Source organism: Pan paniscus, chromosome X, assembly GCF_029289425.2.
Source record: "Pan paniscus chromosome X, NHGRI_mPanPan1-v2.0_pri, whole genome shotgun sequence".
Lineage (NCBI taxonomy): Eukaryota > Metazoa > Chordata > Mammalia > Primates > Hominidae > Pan > Pan paniscus.
Window position 1 is genome coordinate 54,186,287 of NC_073272.2, and position 21,474 is coordinate 54,207,760.

The 21,474-nt window shown below is 44.3% G+C and overlaps 1 protein-coding gene and 1 pseudogene across 1 annotated transcript; both read right to left on the reverse strand.

The window, feature by feature from the left end:
* Positions 1 to 568: 568 nt before the first annotated feature.
* Positions 569 to 16,332, reverse strand: LOC117977571 (protein SSX2-like; annotated as a pseudogene).
* LOC129395289 (sperm protein associated with the nucleus on the X chromosome N5) lies at positions 16,194 to 17,428 on the reverse strand. Its single transcript, XM_055106396.1, has 2 exons — positions 17,284 to 17,428; positions 16,194 to 16,641 (listed from the first exon to the last, which is right to left on the reverse strand). The coding sequence occupies exons 1-2, from the start codon at positions 17,356 to 17,358 to the stop codon at positions 16,498 to 16,500; spliced, it is 219 nt and encodes a 72-aa protein (XP_054962371.1). The 5' UTR covers positions 17,359 to 17,428; the 3' UTR covers positions 16,194 to 16,497.
* Positions 17,429 to 21,474: the final 4,046 nt, after the last annotated feature.

Here is a 21,474-nt window from a genome sequence, read left to right on the forward strand (position 1 = left end):
AATGGGGGTCAGAAACATCTGTCTGCCTTGTTCCCTGGTGTCTCTCCAGCACCTAGAACAGCGCTCAGCATGAGTATGCACTCATTAGTTTTTTGTTGAATAAGTGACTCGTTTGACACAGCAATTCCACTTCTAAGAATGTTTCCTAAAGAAATATTCATACACATGCAGAGAGCTGTGTGCACAATAATGAGAGGAGCAAACAACTGGGGAACGTTTGCAAATGTTTATTAACTGTCAGTGACTGATAGAGGGGAATCGGATGAGGGGAGTACAAGCAGATGGGAGATGCTTATAGTGTTACTTGGTGTTTGTGTGTGTGTGCGTGTGGTGTGTAAATGCAGAGGAAAAAATCTGAAATTAAACACTCAGACCTCCCCTCAGCAGTCACATCTGGGGAGAGAGGAGGGTAGTGCTGTTCTATGGAGAGAATACCTGACTATACTTGTTTTCTAAGGTAGGTGCATGGATACACAAACTGAAATATGCATTAAGTATGTCTTGCTGATCAGTGAAAATGTTAATATCTAACAGAATGGCACACTGTAAGAAAGTACAACGTAAACTCTAACATCGAACTCTTGGCACACTAAGAAAAATGACGCTCAACTTTTCACTGTTGTGAACACTTGCTTTCACTTGCTATACACCTGATGACGAGGGGTCCGCAGCCATGCCCATGTTCGTGAAAGGTCACCACGTTCTGCTTCTCATCATGGGCATGTGTCGTATCCCCGAGGCTGAGGCAAGAAGAGAGAAGGAAAGTAAGTGGCAGTGAGTTCCCACCACGTGACAACTCAATCTCAACTCCTCCTGACCTGCAGACCCTGCACACTCTGATTCTGTCCTACCTCAGGACCTGCACACGCCTTCCACGGTTCCTCGAAGTGAACCATCTGTTCATGCCACAGTGACTTCTTCGCCTGGGTTATCCATTCCTAGGCTAGAGGAAGGTGTGGCCCGCATATCAGGGCTGACCTGGGGTTTGGGAACCCACAGCATCCTGGGTAGGGAGCATCCCTGGATATACAGGGTAGAGAGTAGAAAGAGCATGGGAAATCGGCCGGGTGCGGTGGCTCACGCCTGTAAACCCAGCACTTTGGGAGACCGAGGCAGGTGGATCCCGAGGTCAGGAGTTCGAGACCAGCCTGACCAACATGGTGAAAGTTCATCTCTACTAAAAATACAAAAATTAGCCGGGTGTGTGGGGTGCACACGTGTAATCCCAGCTACTCAGGTTGCTGAGGCAAGAAAATTGCTTGAACCGGGATGCGGAAGTTGCAGTGAGGCGAAATCGGGCCACCACATCCAGCCTGGGCGACAGAGCAAGAATCCCTCCAAAAAAAAAAAAAAGAAAGAAAGAAAGAAAGAGAATGGGAAATCTCATCATTCAGCCTCAATGCTGTACCCTAGAAAAGGGAATTATCTGGGGAGCAAGTGAGAAGATGGGATACCAGTATCATAACAGAATAGCACATCTGCAGGGATGTGGGGGATGAGCGGAAGGTTCACTTACGGAGTTACTCGTCATCTTCCTCAGGGTCGCTGATCTCTTCATAAATCACCAGCTGCTTTCTCTCGCGCAGTCTGTGGGTCCAGGCATGTTTCCCCCTTTTGGGTCCTATGATGGAGAATAGTTGGAAAGTGAGGGTTGGGTGGGTTGGAGAGTGTTAGGCTCTGTTTTCTCAAAAAAGGAGATGCCTCCCCACCACCAAGTGCCCATGGGCCTTCTTTATCCAGTTTTTCACATTCTCTGGCTTAGAGAGGCTGAGGCCTTAGATCCACACCAATACACGACAAATACCAATTAAAGTTTTAGCTTCTGGCTCCTTCCGTTGTCAGGTTTAGATTCCCAACCTCTTCACTTATGGGAACACTCACCCATACCTCCTTTCATGCTGCACGTATTTGTTAAGGGCAGAAGGCAAACCTTGTTTTATGGCACCTCATTTTTATCCTGCTTCGCAGATACTGCAATTTTTTTTTGAAATTCTCACCAATTTTACACTTTTCCATTATTATTATATCTGTTATAGTGATCTGTGATCAGTGAGCTTTGATATTATGATTGCGATTGTTTTGTTGTTCTTTAGTCTTTTAAAATAATTTTTTTATTTTTGTGGGTACGCAGTAGGTGTATATACTTATGGGGTACGTGAGATGTTTTGATACATGCATGCAATGCATAATAATCACATCATGGCAAATAGGGTATCCGTCCCCTCAACCATTTATCCTTGTGTTACAAACGATCCATTTACACTGTGTTAGTTTTTTTAAATGTGAAATTAGGTTATTATTGACAATAATCACCCTGTTGTGGGTAATTGTTTTAGGGGTAACAGGAACTGCACCCACAGAAGATGACAAACTTAACTGATCAATGTTGTGTGTGTTCTGACTGCTCCACCGATGAGCTCTTCCTTGCCTACCTTCCTTTTCTTGGGCCTCCCTATTTCTTGAGACACAGCAATACTGAAATTAGGACAATGAACAACCCTACAATGGCCACTAAGTGTTCAAAGGAAGGGAAGAGTCGCATGTCTCTCACTCTAAATCACAAGCTAGAAATGGCTAAGCTTAGTGAGGAAGGCACGCTGAAAGCCAAGACAGGCTGAAAGCTCGGCCTCTTCCACCAAACAGCCAAGCTGTGATTGCAAAGGAAAAGTTCTTGAAGGAAATAATAGTATATAATGCAAAGGAAAGGTCTTGAAGGAAATAATAATACTAATACTCCAGTGAACACACGAATAAGAAAGTAAAGCAGCCTTACTGCTGAAATAGAGGAAGATTGCGTGGTCAGGACAGAACATGAAACCAGCCACAACATTCCCTTAAGCCAAAGTCTAATTCAGAGAAAGACCTGAACTCTCTTCATGTCCATGAAAGCTGAGAGAGGTGAAGAAGCTGCAGGAGAAACACGTGAAGCTAGTAGAGGTTGGTTCGTGAGGTTTAAGGAAAGAAGCCGTCTCCATAACATAAAAGTGCAAGGTGAAGCAGCAAACCCTGATGGAGAAGCTGCAGCAAGTTATCCAGGAGATCTAGCTAAGATCACTGATGAAGGTGGCTACACGAAACAACAGATTTTCAGTGTAGATAAAATAGCCTTCTATTGGAAGGAGATGCCATCTAGGACTTTCATAGCTAGAGAGGATTGACTCCAACTTTGAAAGAAGTTCTACTGTGGGTAAAATGCTATCCAGTAGCATCACACACTACAGGGAAATCTTTCATGAAAGGGAGAGCTAATCAATGTGGCAAATTTCACCGTTGTGTTCTTTTAAGAAACTGCCACAGCCACTCCCATCTTCAGCAACCACCACCTTGATCAGCCAGCAGCCATTAACACCAAGGCAAGACCCTCCACCAGCAAAAAGAGTGTGACTCACGGAAGGCTCAGAAGATTGTTAGCATTTTTTATCAATGAATTATTTTAAAATTAAGGTATGTACATTTTTAGACAATGCTATTGCACACTTAGTAGAGTACACTATAGTGAAAACGTAATGTTTTTATGCACTGCGAAACGACAATAACAAAAAAAAATGTGTGACTCACTTTATTGCAGTGGTCTGGAACCGAACCTGCAATATCTCTGAAGTACACCTGATTGGGTATCAGGCATTGAGCTGCGTAAGACATGATCCCAGGTAATTACAGATAGAATTGCTTGAGCACCTTTCATGTCATCAGGCCTTCTAGACTAAATATAATGTCTCCAAACAATTTGTGAACTATGATTCTTTACTTCCATCGTATGGACTGGGAATCTGGAGCTGAGAAAATTTGGAAGACTTGCCCCAAGTCACGTGGTTTGTATATGGATGACAACTCCACTCTGTGTCTCTGGAAGTCATGTCTAACATCTCTTCTGGAGCTGGGCAAGCTCCTCAGCCCAGCCGGGACCCAGGCTTGTCTGGGGTCCGTGCCACACACCCAATCCACACACCTGAACATAGCCAGGAAAGCCAGAGGGTTTGTTCCCGAATTGTTTCCTCTTACCAGATCTCTTGTGAATCTTCTAGAGGTATTTGCTTTTCCTGGGTGGGCACAGCTGCTTCGGATCGTTTTGTGGGGCAGATGCTTCTGGCACTCCCTTCTAATCATTTCCTTCCTCTGCTGGCTTCTTGGGCATGATCTTTATAATGTGAGGGTCACAGATAAACAGAATCAGTGCCATTTCTGTAGTGCTTTAGAGCTTACAAAGCGTCTTCGCATGCATTACCTTAATCAATGTTCTCAACAAAGCTGGGAGAGTTACACTTGCCTAAATTAGGAGAAACCTGGGAGGGGAGGTTAGAAGGGAAAGGATTGGCCTGCATGAATGGGGTTTCCAGGGATAGAATGCTTATCTTCCCACTCTTTTAGGACTGATATTCTTGCAAACAGCAAAAATCTCCATGTAATTGAGAGTGTGATATACAGAAGATTTGGAGCATAGCATTCTAAGAATTCACAGGTCTACAAAAGGAAGAGCTTCTATAAAATACAAGGGATCCCATAAAAGCTCGTAGACAGCTGCTGGGAGGGTAAATGTAAAAACATAGGGAGGGGACGAAACACTGCTGGGAAAGATGGTGTGGGGAGAGGAATACAGGGAAGGGAGAGGGAAAGAAATGGTTTGCTGAAATTAATCCAGGCAGCAAAGAAAGCAGTACCAGATCTGGCATACCAGCCTACCGAGGCACCAACATTGAATGTGGAATTCAGTGAGGTGGTAACCATATCAATTCTGGTTGCATTGGGATGGGTCACTGACCAACAGTCTTAAGCTACATTTATTCAGCTTCCTCACTTATGAAATAGTGAACAATACATGTAAAATAGGCTAAGGGAAAGTCCTCTCTGAGCTTATAAACACTGTTTAAATGTAGTAATAATAACAATTAATACCTTTCATGATCCTTCTTTGAATTTGGCCTCCATACTGGCAACCCAATCCCAGATCCCTTTACCCTCTAAACCGGAATTGAATATGTACTTGTGGAGTCACTCGTTCAGGGGCCTCCAAGGAAACCCCTGGGCTGGGACTGGGGTTTCTCGGATGCACCAGGTGTAGACAAAGCCCTCAAGGAGCTCACAGTAGGGAAGGGCCCACAGTCAAACCTGTTCCTAAGCCATGCGAGTGGCCCCAGTAACGGATCAGAAGCCAGCTGGTCCTTCCTGTTGCGAGAGTGGGTGTCTCCTTGGAAGCACCAGCAGGCCCTATGGGGTAAAGCCCTAGTGAGCAACATCTGAACTTCATAAACAAATGCAAACGTGAATGAGCTTTAAATGGCTTGGAGCTCTGGATCAGACTACCACTGCCGCTGCACCTCAGGAAAATTCTCTAACATCTCTGTACCACGATAGTCTCATGTTATTATTATTTTGCTGATAACTATGATCTAAAACATGAACTATGATTCTTTACTTCCATTTCATGGCCCAGGAGTCTGGAGCTCAGAGAACTTAGAAGATTTGCGCCAAGTCACATGGCTTTTGTGTGGATGACAACTGAAATGTATGAGACGTTATTATTTGGAGATAATAATAGAAACAACGTCATAGACGTATTCTTAAGGATTAAATAAATTAATCCATGTAACCTGCTTAGAATATCTGGCATCACTATGAAAACAAAAGAAGTGTTAAGGATTACAACTGTCGGTGTTATCAAGCCGTCAATGCTACATCAGGTGTTGTGATAGACATGGGAAAAAGGAGGCAGTGAGGGCATTTTTGATATTCTCCCACTCTTACCAGTTTTCGCATCCATGGAGGGACAAAGGTTCTCTGGTCATTTAGATTTGAGAGATACTCACCTTCGGGAAGATTCTCTAGAGTCTGCCGAAAGTCATCTGAGGACATTCAACTGAAAGAGAATACATCAGAATTTTTCTTTGTTGGTAAAGATTTCCAAAAAGTGCTGGGATTACAGGCCTGAGCCACTGCGCCCAGCGTTGTCTAAGCTACCGAAAATTTGTTACAGCTGCAATAAAAAATGAATGCACATAGAAACATTTATTAGTGAAACAAAATAGAAAGTCAAGAAACAGACTAATCTATACGCAAATTTCAGCATGCATTTTCAAACAGTGGGCAAAAGATGATGGGTTGTATAATAAATGATTGCTTGACAAGTGTCTATCTATTTGAAAAAATGAAGATTAAATCCTTACTTTAAACCACATAAAATAATAAATTCTAAAAAATCAGTTACTTAAACGTGAAAATGTGAAGTCATAAAGAACTAGATGAAAATTTAGGAAAATATTACAGTGTAAGACATCTTGAGGTGTCATAGGCACTTCCTGATATTACACTAAGGCTATGAACAATGAATCTGACATAACGATGTAAAAATTGAAGTATCATCTAATTCAAAAAACACCACAAAACTGTTTAAAAAGGCAAATGTTGGGGAAATTGGTGAAGCATCCTCAATAAATTAACAGTAACCATCTCTAATATACAACAAAGCTTTTGCATATCAGTAAGAGAAACTGGAACAACCCAATGAAAAAATGTGTTCAGGCATGGCACTACTTCACCGTATAGCAGAAAAGGATTATGAAATAGAAAGTATGAAATGAAAATAATAAAGGAAATGGAGGATAGAGCCCAGAGGTTTCAACGTTCATCCAATAGAAGTTGCAGAGGTAGAGAACAGAAAGACTGGACCAGGCGCCGTGGCTCACGCTTGTAATCCCAGCCCTTTGGAGGCTGAGGCAGGCACATCACCTAAGGTCAGGAGTTTGAGACCAGACTGGCCAACATGGCGAAACCCCGTCTCTACTGAAAATACAAAAATTAGCCCGGTGTGGTGGTGGGCGCCTGAAATCCCAACTATGTGGAAGCCTGAGGCAGGAGAATCACTTGAACCCGGGAGGCAGAGGTTGCAGTGAGCTGAGATTGTGCCACTGCACTCCAGCCTGGATGACAGAGCAAAACTCCGACTCGAAAAGGAAAAAAAAAAAAAAAAAATAGAAAGACTGTAGAGAAGGAGGTACTTGAAGAAATAATATTCTAGAATTTTCTCAACTGAACAAACACATGAATCTTCAAACTGAAAAATGTCACCTAGTTCTGAACCTGATTAACACACAGGCACGCACACACACACACACACACTCACACATATACGCACACACTCCCTAGGAGTAAAATTTCTAGGATAAAGATAAAATCCTGAAAGGCCCCAGAGAGAAAGAGAGAAAAGAGAATGCAATGGAGAAGTTTTTCAAGGAGCTGATTAAAAATAACTTTGGGCCAGGCACAGTGGCTCACGCCTGTAGTCCCAGCACTTTGGTAGGCCAAGATGGGAGGACAGCTTGAACTCAGGAAATTGAGACCAGCCTGGCCAACAAGGCAAAACCCATCTCTACAAAAAATACAACAAGTAGCCAGGTGTGGTGCCACGTGCCTGTAGTCCCAGCTACTTGGGAGGCTGAGGCAGGAGAATCACTTGAGTCCGGGAGGTGGAAATTGCTGTGAGCCGAGATGGTGCCACTGCATTCCAGCCTGGGTGACAGAGCCAGACACTGTCTCAAAAAAACAAAACAAAACAAGACAAAAACAAACAAAAAAGTTGAACCTAGATATCTATATACAGCCAGGATAATCCAGAATGAGGGAGAAAATATTTCAGAAAATTCATGACGCATATACCCTTCAGAAATCATTGTTGGTATACAGGTCTATGAGAAGAGAAAAGTAAATTTAAGAGGAAGGAGGTGATTTTAACAAGCAATGATGAGAAGAAAACCAGTAAAACTTATTAAAAAGTGTAAACTTTTGATTGTAAACTTAAAAAATTATAGTCTTGAAATAAAATTCCAGGTATTATAAACATGGAAGATGGGAGGAGGGACAGGAAAAAAAAGAGAAGTTCTTTCGGTGTTCAGGGAATGTATACAGATGTTTATGAATGATAGAACGGTAGAATGGTAAAAGGCACTAGCATTAAATTTTGTTTTATTTTAGACAGGGCCTCACTCTGGTGCCCAGGCTAGAGTTCCATAGCACAATCATGGCTCACTGCAACCCCAGCCTCCTCAGCTCAAGTGACCCTCCTGCCTCAGCCTCCCATGTAGCTGGGACTACAGGTGTGCACCACCATGCCTGGGTAACTAAAAAAAATTTTTTTTTGGTAGAGACAGGGTCTGGCTATGTTGCCCAGGCTGACCTTGAACTCTGGACCTCGAGCAATCCTCCCACATCAGCCTCTCAAAGTGGTGGGATTATAGGAGTGAGTCACTGTGCCCACTTAACGCTAGTATTTTAGAGTACAAACTCTGGAACCAGACAGCTTGGGTTCAGTTTCTGGCTTCTCAACTTATTAAGCTATGTGACCTTGTGTAAGTCATATAACCTTTCCGTGTTTCAGGCTACTCAAGAGTAAACTGGGGATAACCACACTATCTAGCTCATTTGATTGCTATGATTAAATGGGTAAGTACATGTAAAGCACTTAGAATAGTGCCTGTCATGTGGTTAAGTGGTATATATCTTTTACTTGTTGTTAGTAATGACTTCAAATTACTTTTAAAATGTAAAGGCATATCTGGTTCAAGAAGAAGATGGTGAACCAGGAATAGCTGCTGGCTTCCTTCCCAAACCAAACCCTGCAGATGCCACAGACGAGGTGGGAAGTGGTTGGAGTTCAGAACAGTTCCTGTAACAAAACCCTTGATGGTTTAGCCCCACTGGGGGATGAGATGGCTTCGAGTGGGAAAGGTCAGAGGCCACAGATGGAGGATCAGCCCAGGCGGAGCTTTCTAAGTTGCATTCTTGTTTTCTCCTTGTTTCCTAGAAGGCTTATTACCTGTTCTGTAAACATATAGAGCAGACACTTGGCAGGGCTGGCCCAGTGCTAGCCCAAAGTGGCCTGATAACATTAAAGAATAAGGGGCTTGGGAAGCTCCTAGAAAAAGTGCAGACTCATCAAAGCTGGCCAGTAACTGAACATTTCTTTCCTACCTCTCCCTCTGCCCTCTGAGCTGGGCGATTACAACCAATATCATCCACCTGTAGACTCCCTCCACACTGTAAGGCAGAAATCCTGTAAGGGTCTCTGGGGGCTCATAGGCTAGGGACTGGAAGAAGAATTGGCTCAGCTCAGCTCTAGAGGCTCCGTATCCTACGATCTATCAATCCAGAAACCCTGAAACTCATGTGGAGTGTCTGGACTGACACACCTTCCCAGGAACAAAGAGTTATACAGAAAAACTATCGGATAGGCCGGGCGTGGTGGCTCACGCCTGTAATCCCAGTACTTTGGAAGGCAGAGGTGGGAGGATAACCTGAGGTCAGGAGTTCGAGAACAGCCAGGTATTTTTGGTAGAGACGGGGTTTCACCATGTTAGCCAGGATGGTCTCGGTCTCCTGACCTCGTGATCCGCCCGCCTCGGCCTCCCAAAGTGCTGGGATTACAGGCGTGAGCCACCGCGCCTGGCCTTCGCAAGCTCTTTTTACTCCCTGCCCTGTATATCCAGGGATCCTCCCTACTCAGGATGCTGTGGGTTCCCAAGCTCCAGGTCAGCCCTGTATGTGGGCCACACCTTTCTCTAGCCTAGGAATGGATAACCCAGCCAAAGAAGTCACTGTGGCATGAGCAGATGGTTCACTTCAAGGAACCATGGAAGGCGTGTGCAGGTCCTGGGGTAGGGCAGAATCAAGAGTGTGCAGGGTCTGCAGGTCAGGAGGAGTTGAGATTGAGTTATCAGGCAGTGGGAACTCACTGCCACTTACTTTCCTTCTCTCTTCTTGCCTCAGCCTCGGGGATACGACACATGCCCATGATGAGAAGCAGAACGTGGTGACCTTTCACGAACATGGGCATGGCTGCGGACCCCGCGTCATCAGGTGCATAGCAAGTGAAAGCAAGTGTTCACAACAGTGAAAAGTTGAGCGTCATTTTTCTTAGTGTGACAAGAGTTCGATGTTAGTGTTTCCATTGTATTTTCTTACAGTGTGCCATTCTGTTAGATATTAGCGTTTTCGTTGATGAGCAAGACATGCTTAATGTGTATTTCGGTTTGTGTATCCATGCACCTACCTCAGAAAGCAAGTATAGTCAGGTATTCTCTCCATAGAACAGCACTACCCTCCTCTCTCCCCAGATGTGACTACTGAGGGCAGATCTGAGTGTTTAATTTCCAATTTTCCCCTCTGCATTTACACACCAGACACACAAACACACACACACAGACACACACACACACAGACACACCAAGTACCAGTATAAGCATCTCCCATATGCTTTTCCCCATTGCCATGAGTCCTGGTCAAGCCCCCCCTCAATTTGTTTCCTGTTCAGCATGTACTCCCCTCCTCTGATTCCCCGTATCAGTCACTGACAGTTAATAAACCTTTGCAAACGTTCCCCAGTTGTTTGCTCCTCTCATTAATGTGCGCACAGGTCTCTGCACGTGTGTGAATATTTCTTTAGGAAAGATTCTTAGAAGTTGAATTGCTGTGTCAAAGGAGTCATTTATTCAACAAAACACTAATGAGTGTGTTCTCGTGCTGAGCGCTGTTCTAGGTGCTGGAGAGACATCAGGGAACAAGGCAGGCAGATGTTCCTGACCACCATTCCAGAGGAGGATGTTTCCAGTTGTTGGGTTTCTTTGTTTGTTTGCTTTTTCTAGAGAAGGGGTCTTGCACTGCCCAGGCTAAAGTGCAGTGGCATGATCATAGTTCAATGCAGCCTTGAACTCGTGGGCTCAAGTGATCCTCCCACCTTAGCCTCCAGAGAAGCTGTGACTACAGGAATGCACCATCATGACCCACTAAGTTTTTTAAGGTTTTGTCAAGAAAGTCTCTCTATGTTACCCAGGCTGGACTTAAACTCCTGGGCCAAAGCAATCCTCCCACCTTGGTCTCCTAAAGTGTTGGGATTACAGGCGTGAGCCGCAGCACCTGTCCTCCAGTTTTTATTTTGATACAGACTATACACTTCAGTCCTGGAGCAGGATTCTGTAGCAGGTGGTTGGGCATCTTGGCCTTCGCTCTCTGAATGATTTTCGGTTTCAAGGTCTGGGACGGTCCATTTGGGTGGATGTGGGAGGAGACACAGATGAAATCGTCATCTGGGGAACGTGGAAGAATCAGGCAGATGCGTGCAATGTAGACCCTGTGATGGACAGGGAATAGAAGAGTCCACTTAGTCTCCATGCAGGGGAGCAATTGGTGGGAAAGTCTACTGGACAGAAGCATGAGAGCGCCCATCAAGGGTCTCACCAACCAAGGGCCTGGGGGCTGGGGTGGGGATGATGATTTGGGAATGGGACAGTTCTTTCTCACAGGTACCATTGCACGGTACAGAGGTGAAACAGTTGTGGGGAAGGGAAGGGCAGAGGGGAGTCTATTTTAGAACAAACCATTGCGTGTCAATGGAGACATCAAAGCTCCATTCACACACAATGAACTTGAAACACCAGCCCCAGGTGGAGGCAGGTTTGGAGCTGTTTTGACCATCCATAGCCCATCACCTTGGCCTCCTGGTTCTCCCCAGCCTTAGAAGGAGGACACGATCATCATTATGCCTATATGATAGATGAGAGACAGAGTCCCAGACAGATGGTAGGTGTCTTGTCACAGGTCCTACACCTGGCAGGTGCAGGAGGAGTTGAGTTTGGAGCTCACTGACTTCAGAAACATCAAGGCGGACAGGTGTGTGATGGAAGGAGGGAGAACTGAACAAGCCCCAGGCTCTGTTTCCAATCACAATGTAAAGGCTGTGGGTTCATTTACCGAAGACAAGGAGCCCTAGGAGAGAGAGAGTGTAGGGAGGGCAGGCAGTCGTGGTCACAGCAGGGACAGTGGGAGACAGAGATATGCAGGGTGGGCAGAAGAGGGGCAGGCAAAGAAGCAGGGGAGACCCAAGGCCAAGTGTGGGCTGTCACAGCCACCAGAGGGAAAGGATGCCAGGAAGGAGGTTGTGGGGCTCCAGGAGCAAGAGGTTCCCCAGATCCGTGAGCATGCCCTGCCTGGCACTGCAGGAAGAGGTGGCTGCCACCCAGGTCAGTGTGGACGTACCTCTACCTGTGTCTCAGAGGAAACAAATTCTATTTTATCCCAATATAGTTCTGTATTACCCAAATGTAACATTCGGCTACTAGATATTGAATGCCGTATCCTCCATGCAAATAGAGGAGAGCATACCCTAAAAGAGATAATGAAGGATTTGATTTTTCTTTCTCCCTGGGAAGATGGGATCCATAAGTTGGTTCCCCCAGCCCACAAGACAGATACAAGGAAGGGTGGCTGGAAGATTGTGAGTTATGACAGGCAACATTTTTCCTTAGGTTCCATGGGTATATAAAGCTCCGGACTATCTGTCTATCATGGATAGATAAAGAGTGAACATGGTCCTCTCTCCACAAATGTGTTTCTCTCCTTGTGAAGGGCTGAAGTTACACCAAGTTCTGATACGTTACATTTGTGTGTGTGTGTGTGTGTGTGTGTGTGTGTGTTGTTGTTGTTGTTGTTGTTTTCTTTCTTTTTTTGACATGATCACACTCTGTCGCCCAGGCTGGAGTGCGGTGATGCAAGTACAGCTCACTGCAGCCTCGATCTCCCAGGCTCAAGGGATTCTCCCACTTCAGCTTCCGATCTAGTTGGGACTACAGGCACACGCCACCACACCCAGCTAGTTTTTTATTTTTGGTAGAGACGGCATCCACTATGTTGCCCAGGCTGGTCTCGATCTCCTGGCCTCAGGCAATCCTCCTGCCTCAGCCTCCCAAAGTGCTGGGATGACAAGTGTGAGCCACCTCGCCAGGCCTTCACTTTCTTTAATGAACAATTATCAGAGTTTCATCTTAGAGGCAAAAGTGGCTACTGCCAGCCAATCTGAGTGTGGTGTTGGAGGGGACTCTGGCCGATTCAGATGTTTCTAATGAACTTTTAAATTAACCTACCTGATGATTATCCTAAGGCCCTTTCCAGCTCCGTGTTTTTTTGATTCAGGGTTTGGAGTTTTTCAGAGGCTTTGTTACAAAGATCATCTCCTGGGCAGGCACGGTGTCCCATGCTGTAATGTCAGCACTTTGGGATGCCGAGGCAGGCAGATCACTTGAGGTCAGGAGTTGGAGACTAGCCTGGCCAACAGGGTGAAACCCCCGTCTCTACTAAAAATACAAAAATCAGCTGGCCGTGGTGGCAGGCCTCTGTGAATTCCAGTTACAGTTCGGAGTGAAGCAGGAGAATCCCTTCAACCTGGGAGATAGAGTGTGCAGTGAGCCGAGATCACGCCACTGCACTCCAGCCTGGGCGACGGAGTAAGTCTTTGTCTCAAACAGCATCTCTCGTCTACAGTGATGCTCTTGTCTCCTTGGGTTTCTCTACCAGTCTGATCACATCTACTCTATCTCCCAGGAATGCCTCAATATTTCTGGTGAACCACTGACACGTTTTCTTATTTTCCTCTACTCTTGAGAATTGACCCTTGAAAACATTTTCTTCCCAGTTCAATGGAATGTTGAGTGGGGCACGGGATCTATCTGCCATCTTGCTCCAATCATCTGGTTTTAGATATTTTATGTATATTTGTCACTATATAAGTGTAATTTTTCTCAATTTGGTTTTCTAAATGGTTAATATTGGTATGTAGAAAAAACCTATCTATCTATCTATATATATATAATATTTTGTTACCTGTCTGGGTGCAGCTTCCCCTGCATTTTGGCACAAGACTCAATATGTTTTATTCTCCAAAAGGAAAGTGACAGGCTGGGCGCAGTGGCTCACACCAGTAATCCCAGCACTTTAGGAGACTGAGGCGAGTGGATCACCTGAGGTCAGGGGTTCAAGACCAGCCTGGCCAAGATGGTGAACCCCCTTCTCTACTAAAAATACAATAAAATAAAAAAAATTAGCAAGGCATTGGTGGTGTGCACCTGTAGTCCCAGCTACTAGGGCAGCTGAGGCGGGAGGATCATTTGAACTCGGGAGGCGGAGATTGCAGTGAGTCGAGATCGCACCACTGCACTCCAGCCCGGGCGACAGAGACTCTATCTCTAAATAAAAAAGATAAAGAAAAAAAGAAAATTCACTTCACAGGCAATAGAGAGTTATAAAAGGATACTTTACGGATGATTTCATAGGGGAGAATGATGGAAAGAAAGGATATATACATATATATATATATAACAGAGCTGAGCGATTCACTGGAACAATCACCAGAACTGCCCTTTTCTCCAAAAATAGTACCCCTAAGCTATACTACTACTGGTTCTTCTAGTCCTTCCCTCTATTCCACATCCTCAAATTGTCCATTTTCTTATTGGGATAATTTTCCTCTGCCCAGATCTGGGTCCTCCACAACACTTAACACTGTCTTCGAGTGTTTGAATGCCCATTGCTTTAGCTCAGATTCCCAAGGAAACAGGCTTTGGGCCATACAGGACACCTCTAGACAGACTATACTGAGAAACAATGCCTGGAATTGGTGCATGGGGAGAGGGGAGGAGAGGAGAGGGAATTACGTACCTGACTCTCACTCCTGGTTCCTTTTCTTATTGGTCAAAATTTACCCCACAGGTGCGAACTCCCCTACACTTCTAGATTGCATCAACTGCCCCTTTGACAGCTGTCTAGGAAGCCAGATCCCACACTTTGAAGTGTAGTGTTTCATACAATCCAAAAGTGTTAGCAGAGGCCAGGCGTGGTGGCTCACGCCTGTAATCCCAGCACTGTGGGAGGCCAAGGCAGGCGGATCATGAGGTCAGGAGATCGAGACCATCCTGGCCAGCATGGTGAAACCCCGTCTCTACTAAAAATACAGAAATTAGCTGGGCATGATGGTGCATGCCTGTAATCCCAGCTACTCGGGAGGCTGAGGAAGGAGAATCGCTGGACCCTGGGCGGCAGAGGTTGCAATGAGCTGAGATTGCACCATTGCACTCCAGCCTGGGCAACAGAGGGCGATTCCACGTCAAAAACAAACAAACAAAAACAAAACAAAAAATAAAAAGTGGTAGCAGAAATCAGAAAGTCCAGATATGTAGGTAATTGGCCTTGTTGTACAGCAGCAGCCAAGGGTGAACACTAAATGCTCCCAGGCAAGTCCTAAGTTCATCGAGTAACTGGAGTACCCATCTGTGTTAGTTAATTGCCTTTATCTGAAGGAAAAATAAAACTCATATCTCTATGACAAGCAGGTGCTTACGGCTTGGAGCAAGGCACCTAAGTTAAACTCCCCTGGTGACAGGGAGACAAAGACATCATCTTCCTCAACGTTCACCTTTCAAAGAGATGGCTCCGTGGCCCTGAAGAAAGACATTCCTGGTGGCGGTGCTTGGTGGCTCACACCTGTAATCCCAACACTTTGGGAGGCTGAGGCTGGAGGATCACTTGAGGCCTGGAGTTCAAGTTCAAGACATTCCTGGGTTATAGGGTGGCCAGAGGCTTACATATCAAAGGAAGAATTTATAAATACAAATTTTCTCAAGGAAATGCTCTAAGGAAAGTGAAATGGGGAAGGTCTCTTCTTGCTCTTTTGGCAACAGGAAAATCTCAATTTTATGTTTAGTTACCCTTACAATTTCCCCCTTTTGTTATTCTTTTATAGTAACAGTACAATTTTCTAATTATCTCCACTGCTTTGAAATGAGGCTCATTGGCACTGGAGAAGCTGGTTCATTCGCACAGTCAGCTTTCACATTCCCTCTTTTGATCAAGATCTTTCTTTGAAAACCTCACAAACCTGAGGTGATCCACCCACCTCAGCCTCCCAAACTGCTGGGATTACAGGCGCAAGCCACTGCGCCCGGCCCTATAACCAATGTTTTTAATTGTATCCCTCTAGAGAGAGTGAGCAGAGGTGTCTGTGTATGTCTGTATTGTGCTTTGTGTTTTACAGAACATTAACTCTTTATAAAGCATATATTTCTAACCTAGGAAAATATCAAATGGAAATGGGATGGGAATACCTTTGATATGTACATTCAGCAGAACTATGTGCTGCCGGGTACAGTTGCATGAACATATACACATCTCCACTTCCTGTGAGAGGAAATTTTAAGAAGAAAATTTTCTTTAGGAATCAGTGCTCCCCCAGGCCTTATTTACAATGTCTGGCTTACTGTCAACCTGCGAGTCTGTCCACCAACCCTACAGGACCTCATATCCCTCCCTTCTCAAATGCCTACCTCTTCCCTTCCCTTCCCCCCCACCATCAGAAAACAGGCATAGATATATGCAGCCATCAGCTTCTCAAACTTGATTTTATTGTAATCATCACCGTTGGTGGTGAGGATTTGTCCAATTTGGTTTCTCCATGTTTAATTAGTCTTCCTCACCCTCCTCTGACGATCCTTCAGATGAGTCTGGGTCTTCTTCCTCCATCGAAGATCCTTCAGATGAGTCTAGGTCTTCATCCTCCTGTGAAGATCCTTCAGGTAATTGTAGGTCTTCATCCTGCTTTGAAGATTCTGCAGATGAGTCTAGGTCTTCGTCCTCCTGTGAGGATCCTTCGTCCTCCTCCTCTTGGACTGGATTGATGGAGTTCTCTCAGGACTGGTCATTCTCCAGTTGATTTGAATGTATTTTCTTAGTCTTCCTGTAGCACAACACTAATACTGTTGAATATTCTGATGTTTTCATCTTTTTCAAACTCGGTTCGAGGACTAAGTCCCTGTTTGGTGTCTCCTGCATCTGTTAAGAAAACAGGGAGAGGCCAGAAAGACATTATTTTGGGTGAATAGGATAGAGACTGGATAGCAAGGGGGGCTTTATGAGAAGGAATGCAGGTTGAGGAAGGGGTTCGATCCAGAGAAGAACAAGGTTGAATCACAGGGTAGGGATCTATGGGGAAGAAGAGGAGCATGGGTAGGATCATCTGTTAGTCCAAACTGCACCATTTTGTAAGTTCTTTGCTATTTTGCAGACCTTGGTCAAAGTGAAACATCCCATGGGGGTTCAGGCCGTGAGAAACATCCTGCCTAACCACCTGTCCACAAGGCAGACAAAGGCCCAACTAAAGAAACATCCCTATCATATCTTGCTTGGCAAAGTTCTAAGGAACACCACAACGATATTCCACCAGAAAAAGGGCCAAACCACCTGATCATAAGAACATCTTATCAATATCCTGCCGGGCAGCAAGCCATACTGCCCAGATCCCTCCCACCCATACCTGTAAGTACCCCAGGCTGTAAGCGGTGGTGGGATCTGGCATTAAGCTGATCCCCCACTTCCACAAGCGTCTGCAGTATTCCTGTGTTGCTGTTTGAGCTGCCCCCTCTCTGTGTGTCTTTCTTTCACCCTCGCCTTCGCTTCAAAACCTAACAATCTTACCTCATCATTTTTGCTGTTGGAGTCACAGGGGCTCTTCCTCTTCTCCCCATTGGTGCTTGAAGTGGGCTTTTCCATGATTCTGGTTGCTTGTTGAATGTCTACAGCAGGATCTTGTAGAGTCCAGACTTCCACAGCTATATTGAAGCTTCCCAGTGGCCCAGAGCTCTTGCCCTCCCTATATATACCCTCCTGGTGACAAGGCAAAGCCACACCCTTGAGCTTTGTTTGATCATACAGGCAGTGTCCCAGCCAATGGCAGTCCAAGGGTGGCTTAGACATCACAAAGCACCACTGCTGACCACTCCCTGGGCTTATAGGGGAGGGGTGACAGGGGTGTAGAGGAAACCAAATGCTGCTGTTGTTTCAGCATCCCCTGAAGATGCATCCCAAACTGATCTGCTGCCGCTCCTCATTTCTCCACGTTTAATGTTCGTGGTTCACATGGAAGTGAGAGGTTGATTCTGTCAAGCCCTTCCCCACAGCCATTCCTATTAAGTGATTCATTCTTTTGTCTTCCAGCCCTCACCATGACTTAGTATTTTAGATGTCTCACCTCAAATCCCCCAAGCTAGTGTGGCTACATTTAATTATTGGTGGAGATGTGAATTATCCCATTTCCCTCTTACAGTTCCTTCATATGCACCTTGAAGACCATTTACTCTTGGGCTACTGCCAGGCAAATTTCAACCCATGTTCTTTTACCCAATGTCCATGTAGTTCTTTTAAGTTTCCTATTTCCAATCTGAAACAATGGCCTCAGTCTGTCAAAACTTTAGTGAATTAACATTCTTTACCTTGCATCCTAGTCTTGTTTCAAATCAGGGGTGTATGTTCATAGTAAATGTAGTATCCCAACATGAATTCTACCAGTATGTGGGGTGGGGGAAGGAGTAAATATTCAAGTGCTGGAAGTTGTCCTGAGTGTTTACCTGCAGGATACTGCAATCTAAGACTAATATGTGCAAGAATGTGGGCATAGTTAAGCTTTGCACTGGAGATTGTGTCCAGTGACAAAAAAAAATGCATTCAGATTGGAAGGGAGAAGTAAAAGTATCTTTTGTCAAAGACTACATGAGAGTGTATGTAGAAAAGTCAATCTAAAAAAAAATGCTTCTACAATAATTGAGGTTAGCAAGATTGCAGAGTAAGCGATCAACATATAAATCAATTGTATGTTTATCTAGTAGAAGTTATATATTAGAAATTTGCATCCAGTTTTCACCTATAGTCATCATGTCAATATGAATAATGACACATTTTTCACCGGAAAGTATTCCCATTTGTGTAATTAATTAAATGGTAATATAAGTTTTAAGGTATCACTATCATTATTGGCATTAAGACGTGAAAGAGTTATACATCATAAGCAGTGTGGCAAAGAAAAAGAAATGGAGAGGGAAACAAAATCGGAGAGTAACACATCTGGAAAGCTAAATATTTGCTTCTAAAAGTGACTGTTTTTGGCTGGGCGCAGTGGCTCACGCCTGTAATCCCAGCACTTTGGGAGGCCGAGGCAGGCAGATCACCAGGTCAAGAGATCAAGACCATCCTGGCTAACACGGTGAAACCCCGTCTCTACTAAAAATACAAAAAATTAGCCAGGCGTGGTGGCTGGTGCCTGTAGTCCCAGTTGCTCGGGAGGCTGAGGCAGGAGAATGGCATGAACCCGGGAGGCGGGGCTTGCAGTGAGCCAAGATCGTGCCACTGCACTGCAGCCTGGGAAACAGAGAGAGACTCCATCTCAAAAAAAAAAAAAAAAAAAAGTGACTGTTTTTTGAGGTACAACTGGCAAATTTCACGTCCTTCCACAGTCTTTGTGATGTTCAGATATTCAGGTATTTCAGGGATATATTAAATAATGTAGGCATTCTGAGCATATCAACCATATCATCCACACTCTGAAAACATTAGTGTTCAAGAATGTATTCCCTTTCAATTATGCCCTACATTCAATATCTGTGTCTTGTTCATATTCTGTGTTGTGCCTTTTCCATTTTCTTCAAGATTGTTTAATCTACTGGATGCTCTTCCTAGCTATTTCTCAAAAGAACATTCTATTAAATTTATTAATATCAAATTAGTTTTCCTTTTGTTAATGATGCATACCTTTCATTTACTGCCTTTTTCCCTTAAGTTTATTCTGTGACTCTTATTATTTTGCTCTTTCTTAATATTATTTTCTTGTATCATGGAATTTGCTATCTATTTTAATAAGATATACATTTAATGCTATGACTGTCCTAAGAATACAACTGAGGCTTGTTCAGTAGCCTCCTGGAAATCATCTGAAAACAATCTTTTAATGTTAATAGCCTAATGGAGTGGTTCAGAAGTGTGGAGTAAAAACATTTAGGTAATTTCTCCCCTAAACATGCAGTGCTTCCTTTAAATTCAGAAGTTCTTCTAATTAAGTCAGCAATTTGGAAAACATGTGTAAAAGATACTTACGTGGACTACTCAGGACTTAGTATGTTATAGTCTTTGAACTTTAAATCGTATCTTCTGATGACTCAAGGCAGAAACCTGTAATATGTAACCTCTGATATGGTTAGAGGTTACCATATGTGTCTTCAATCTAATTATACACAGTAGCTCATGAAGACTGACAGGAGGGCAGGGAGCATGCTTAGCCCAGGCATCTTACAAACACCTTGAGCATCACTGACCTACATGCATGCTCCCTACTTCTTGGGTCACAAAAACTTGACTGTCTCTTTCCATTTTATTATTCAGTCATTCAAGGTCTCACTGCGGGAAGACTTTAAAATGCAATCACTGGGTCCAGCAAGGGAGGTGGCTCATGCCTATAATCCCAGCACTTTGGGAGGCTGAGGCAGGTGGATCACTTGAGATCAGGAGTTCGAGCCCAGCCTGGCCAACATGGTGAAACTCTGTCTCTACTAGAAATACAAAAATTAGTCCGGCGTGGTGGCACGCACCTGTATTCCCAGCTACACAGGAGTCTGGGGCATGAGAATCCCTTGAAACCGGGAGGTGGAGGTCACAGTGAACCGAGATCAGACCACTGCACTCCAGCCTGGGCGACAGAGTGAGACCCCTACTGAAAAAAAAAAAAAAAGCAATCATTGTTTAAGAGCCTGAGAGAATTCAGGATTTGACAAAATCCAAGAACACTCATGAAGGTCTCCATACAGGAAAACAAACAACAAGTAGAGTGCCAGCTCATTTACTTAGGAGCAATGAAATCTCAACTCGGATATTATAATTGGACTGAAGCTGATTGTTATGATAAACAAATCACGAAAATCAAATTATCTTTGTATTTTCTCCAACAGAACCAAAACATGCAGAAATCAGCAATGAAATGATTTTAATCTATCTGATGTGCATTCACTACTTTCAATAAAAGCAAAAACCGGTGCAGGATTTATGTGTTTTGTCCAGAATCTCACAAATTATCTTAGAGCTGGTATTAGAATCTTCTTCAGGGTCAGCATATTTCATACGAAGTGGTATTACAAATGTATTATGTATTTGTGAAAAGCAGAAAGTAGAAAATAATCTACAAATTTTTAGCTGTTGGTTATACTCAGAAGTAAGAAAATGCTTTTCTTTTCTTTTTTCTTTTCCTTTCTTTTTTTTCCCCCCTGAGATCGGAGTTTCACTCTGTTGCCCAGGCTGGAGTACAGTGGCATGATCTCGGCTCACTGCAACCTCCGCCTCCCGGGTTCAAGCAGTTCCTCTGCCTCACCCTCCCGAGTAGATGGGATTACAGGTGCCTGCCATGAAGCCCGGCTAATTTTTTGTATTTTTAGTAGAGACTGGGTTTCACCATTTGCCCTGGCTGGTCTCGAACTCCTGACCTCAAATTATCCACCCGCCTCGGCCTCCCAAAGTGCTAGGATGACAGGCGTGAGCCCCCGCTTCTATTTGATGATTCAATATGGCTTTGACCCAATTTGTGTCTGTATCTGATAGTCTTTCAGTTTTGCAGTCAGGCTTCTGGGGTCTCGACTACCTTCCCGAGAAAGTCTGCATTTGGACTCTGTTTTTAAAGGGGCAGTAATGTTCTCTCTTTTCATTATCAAAAGTGTAATATTATGGAATACAGAAAGCACGTAATTTTGAATCTTAATGGATAACATACCTCCTTCTGGCATTTTAAATTGCTCTCATTTTGTCAGAGTCTTCCCCTGGACACCAGGGCCAACTCCACATTCATCCCCAGTC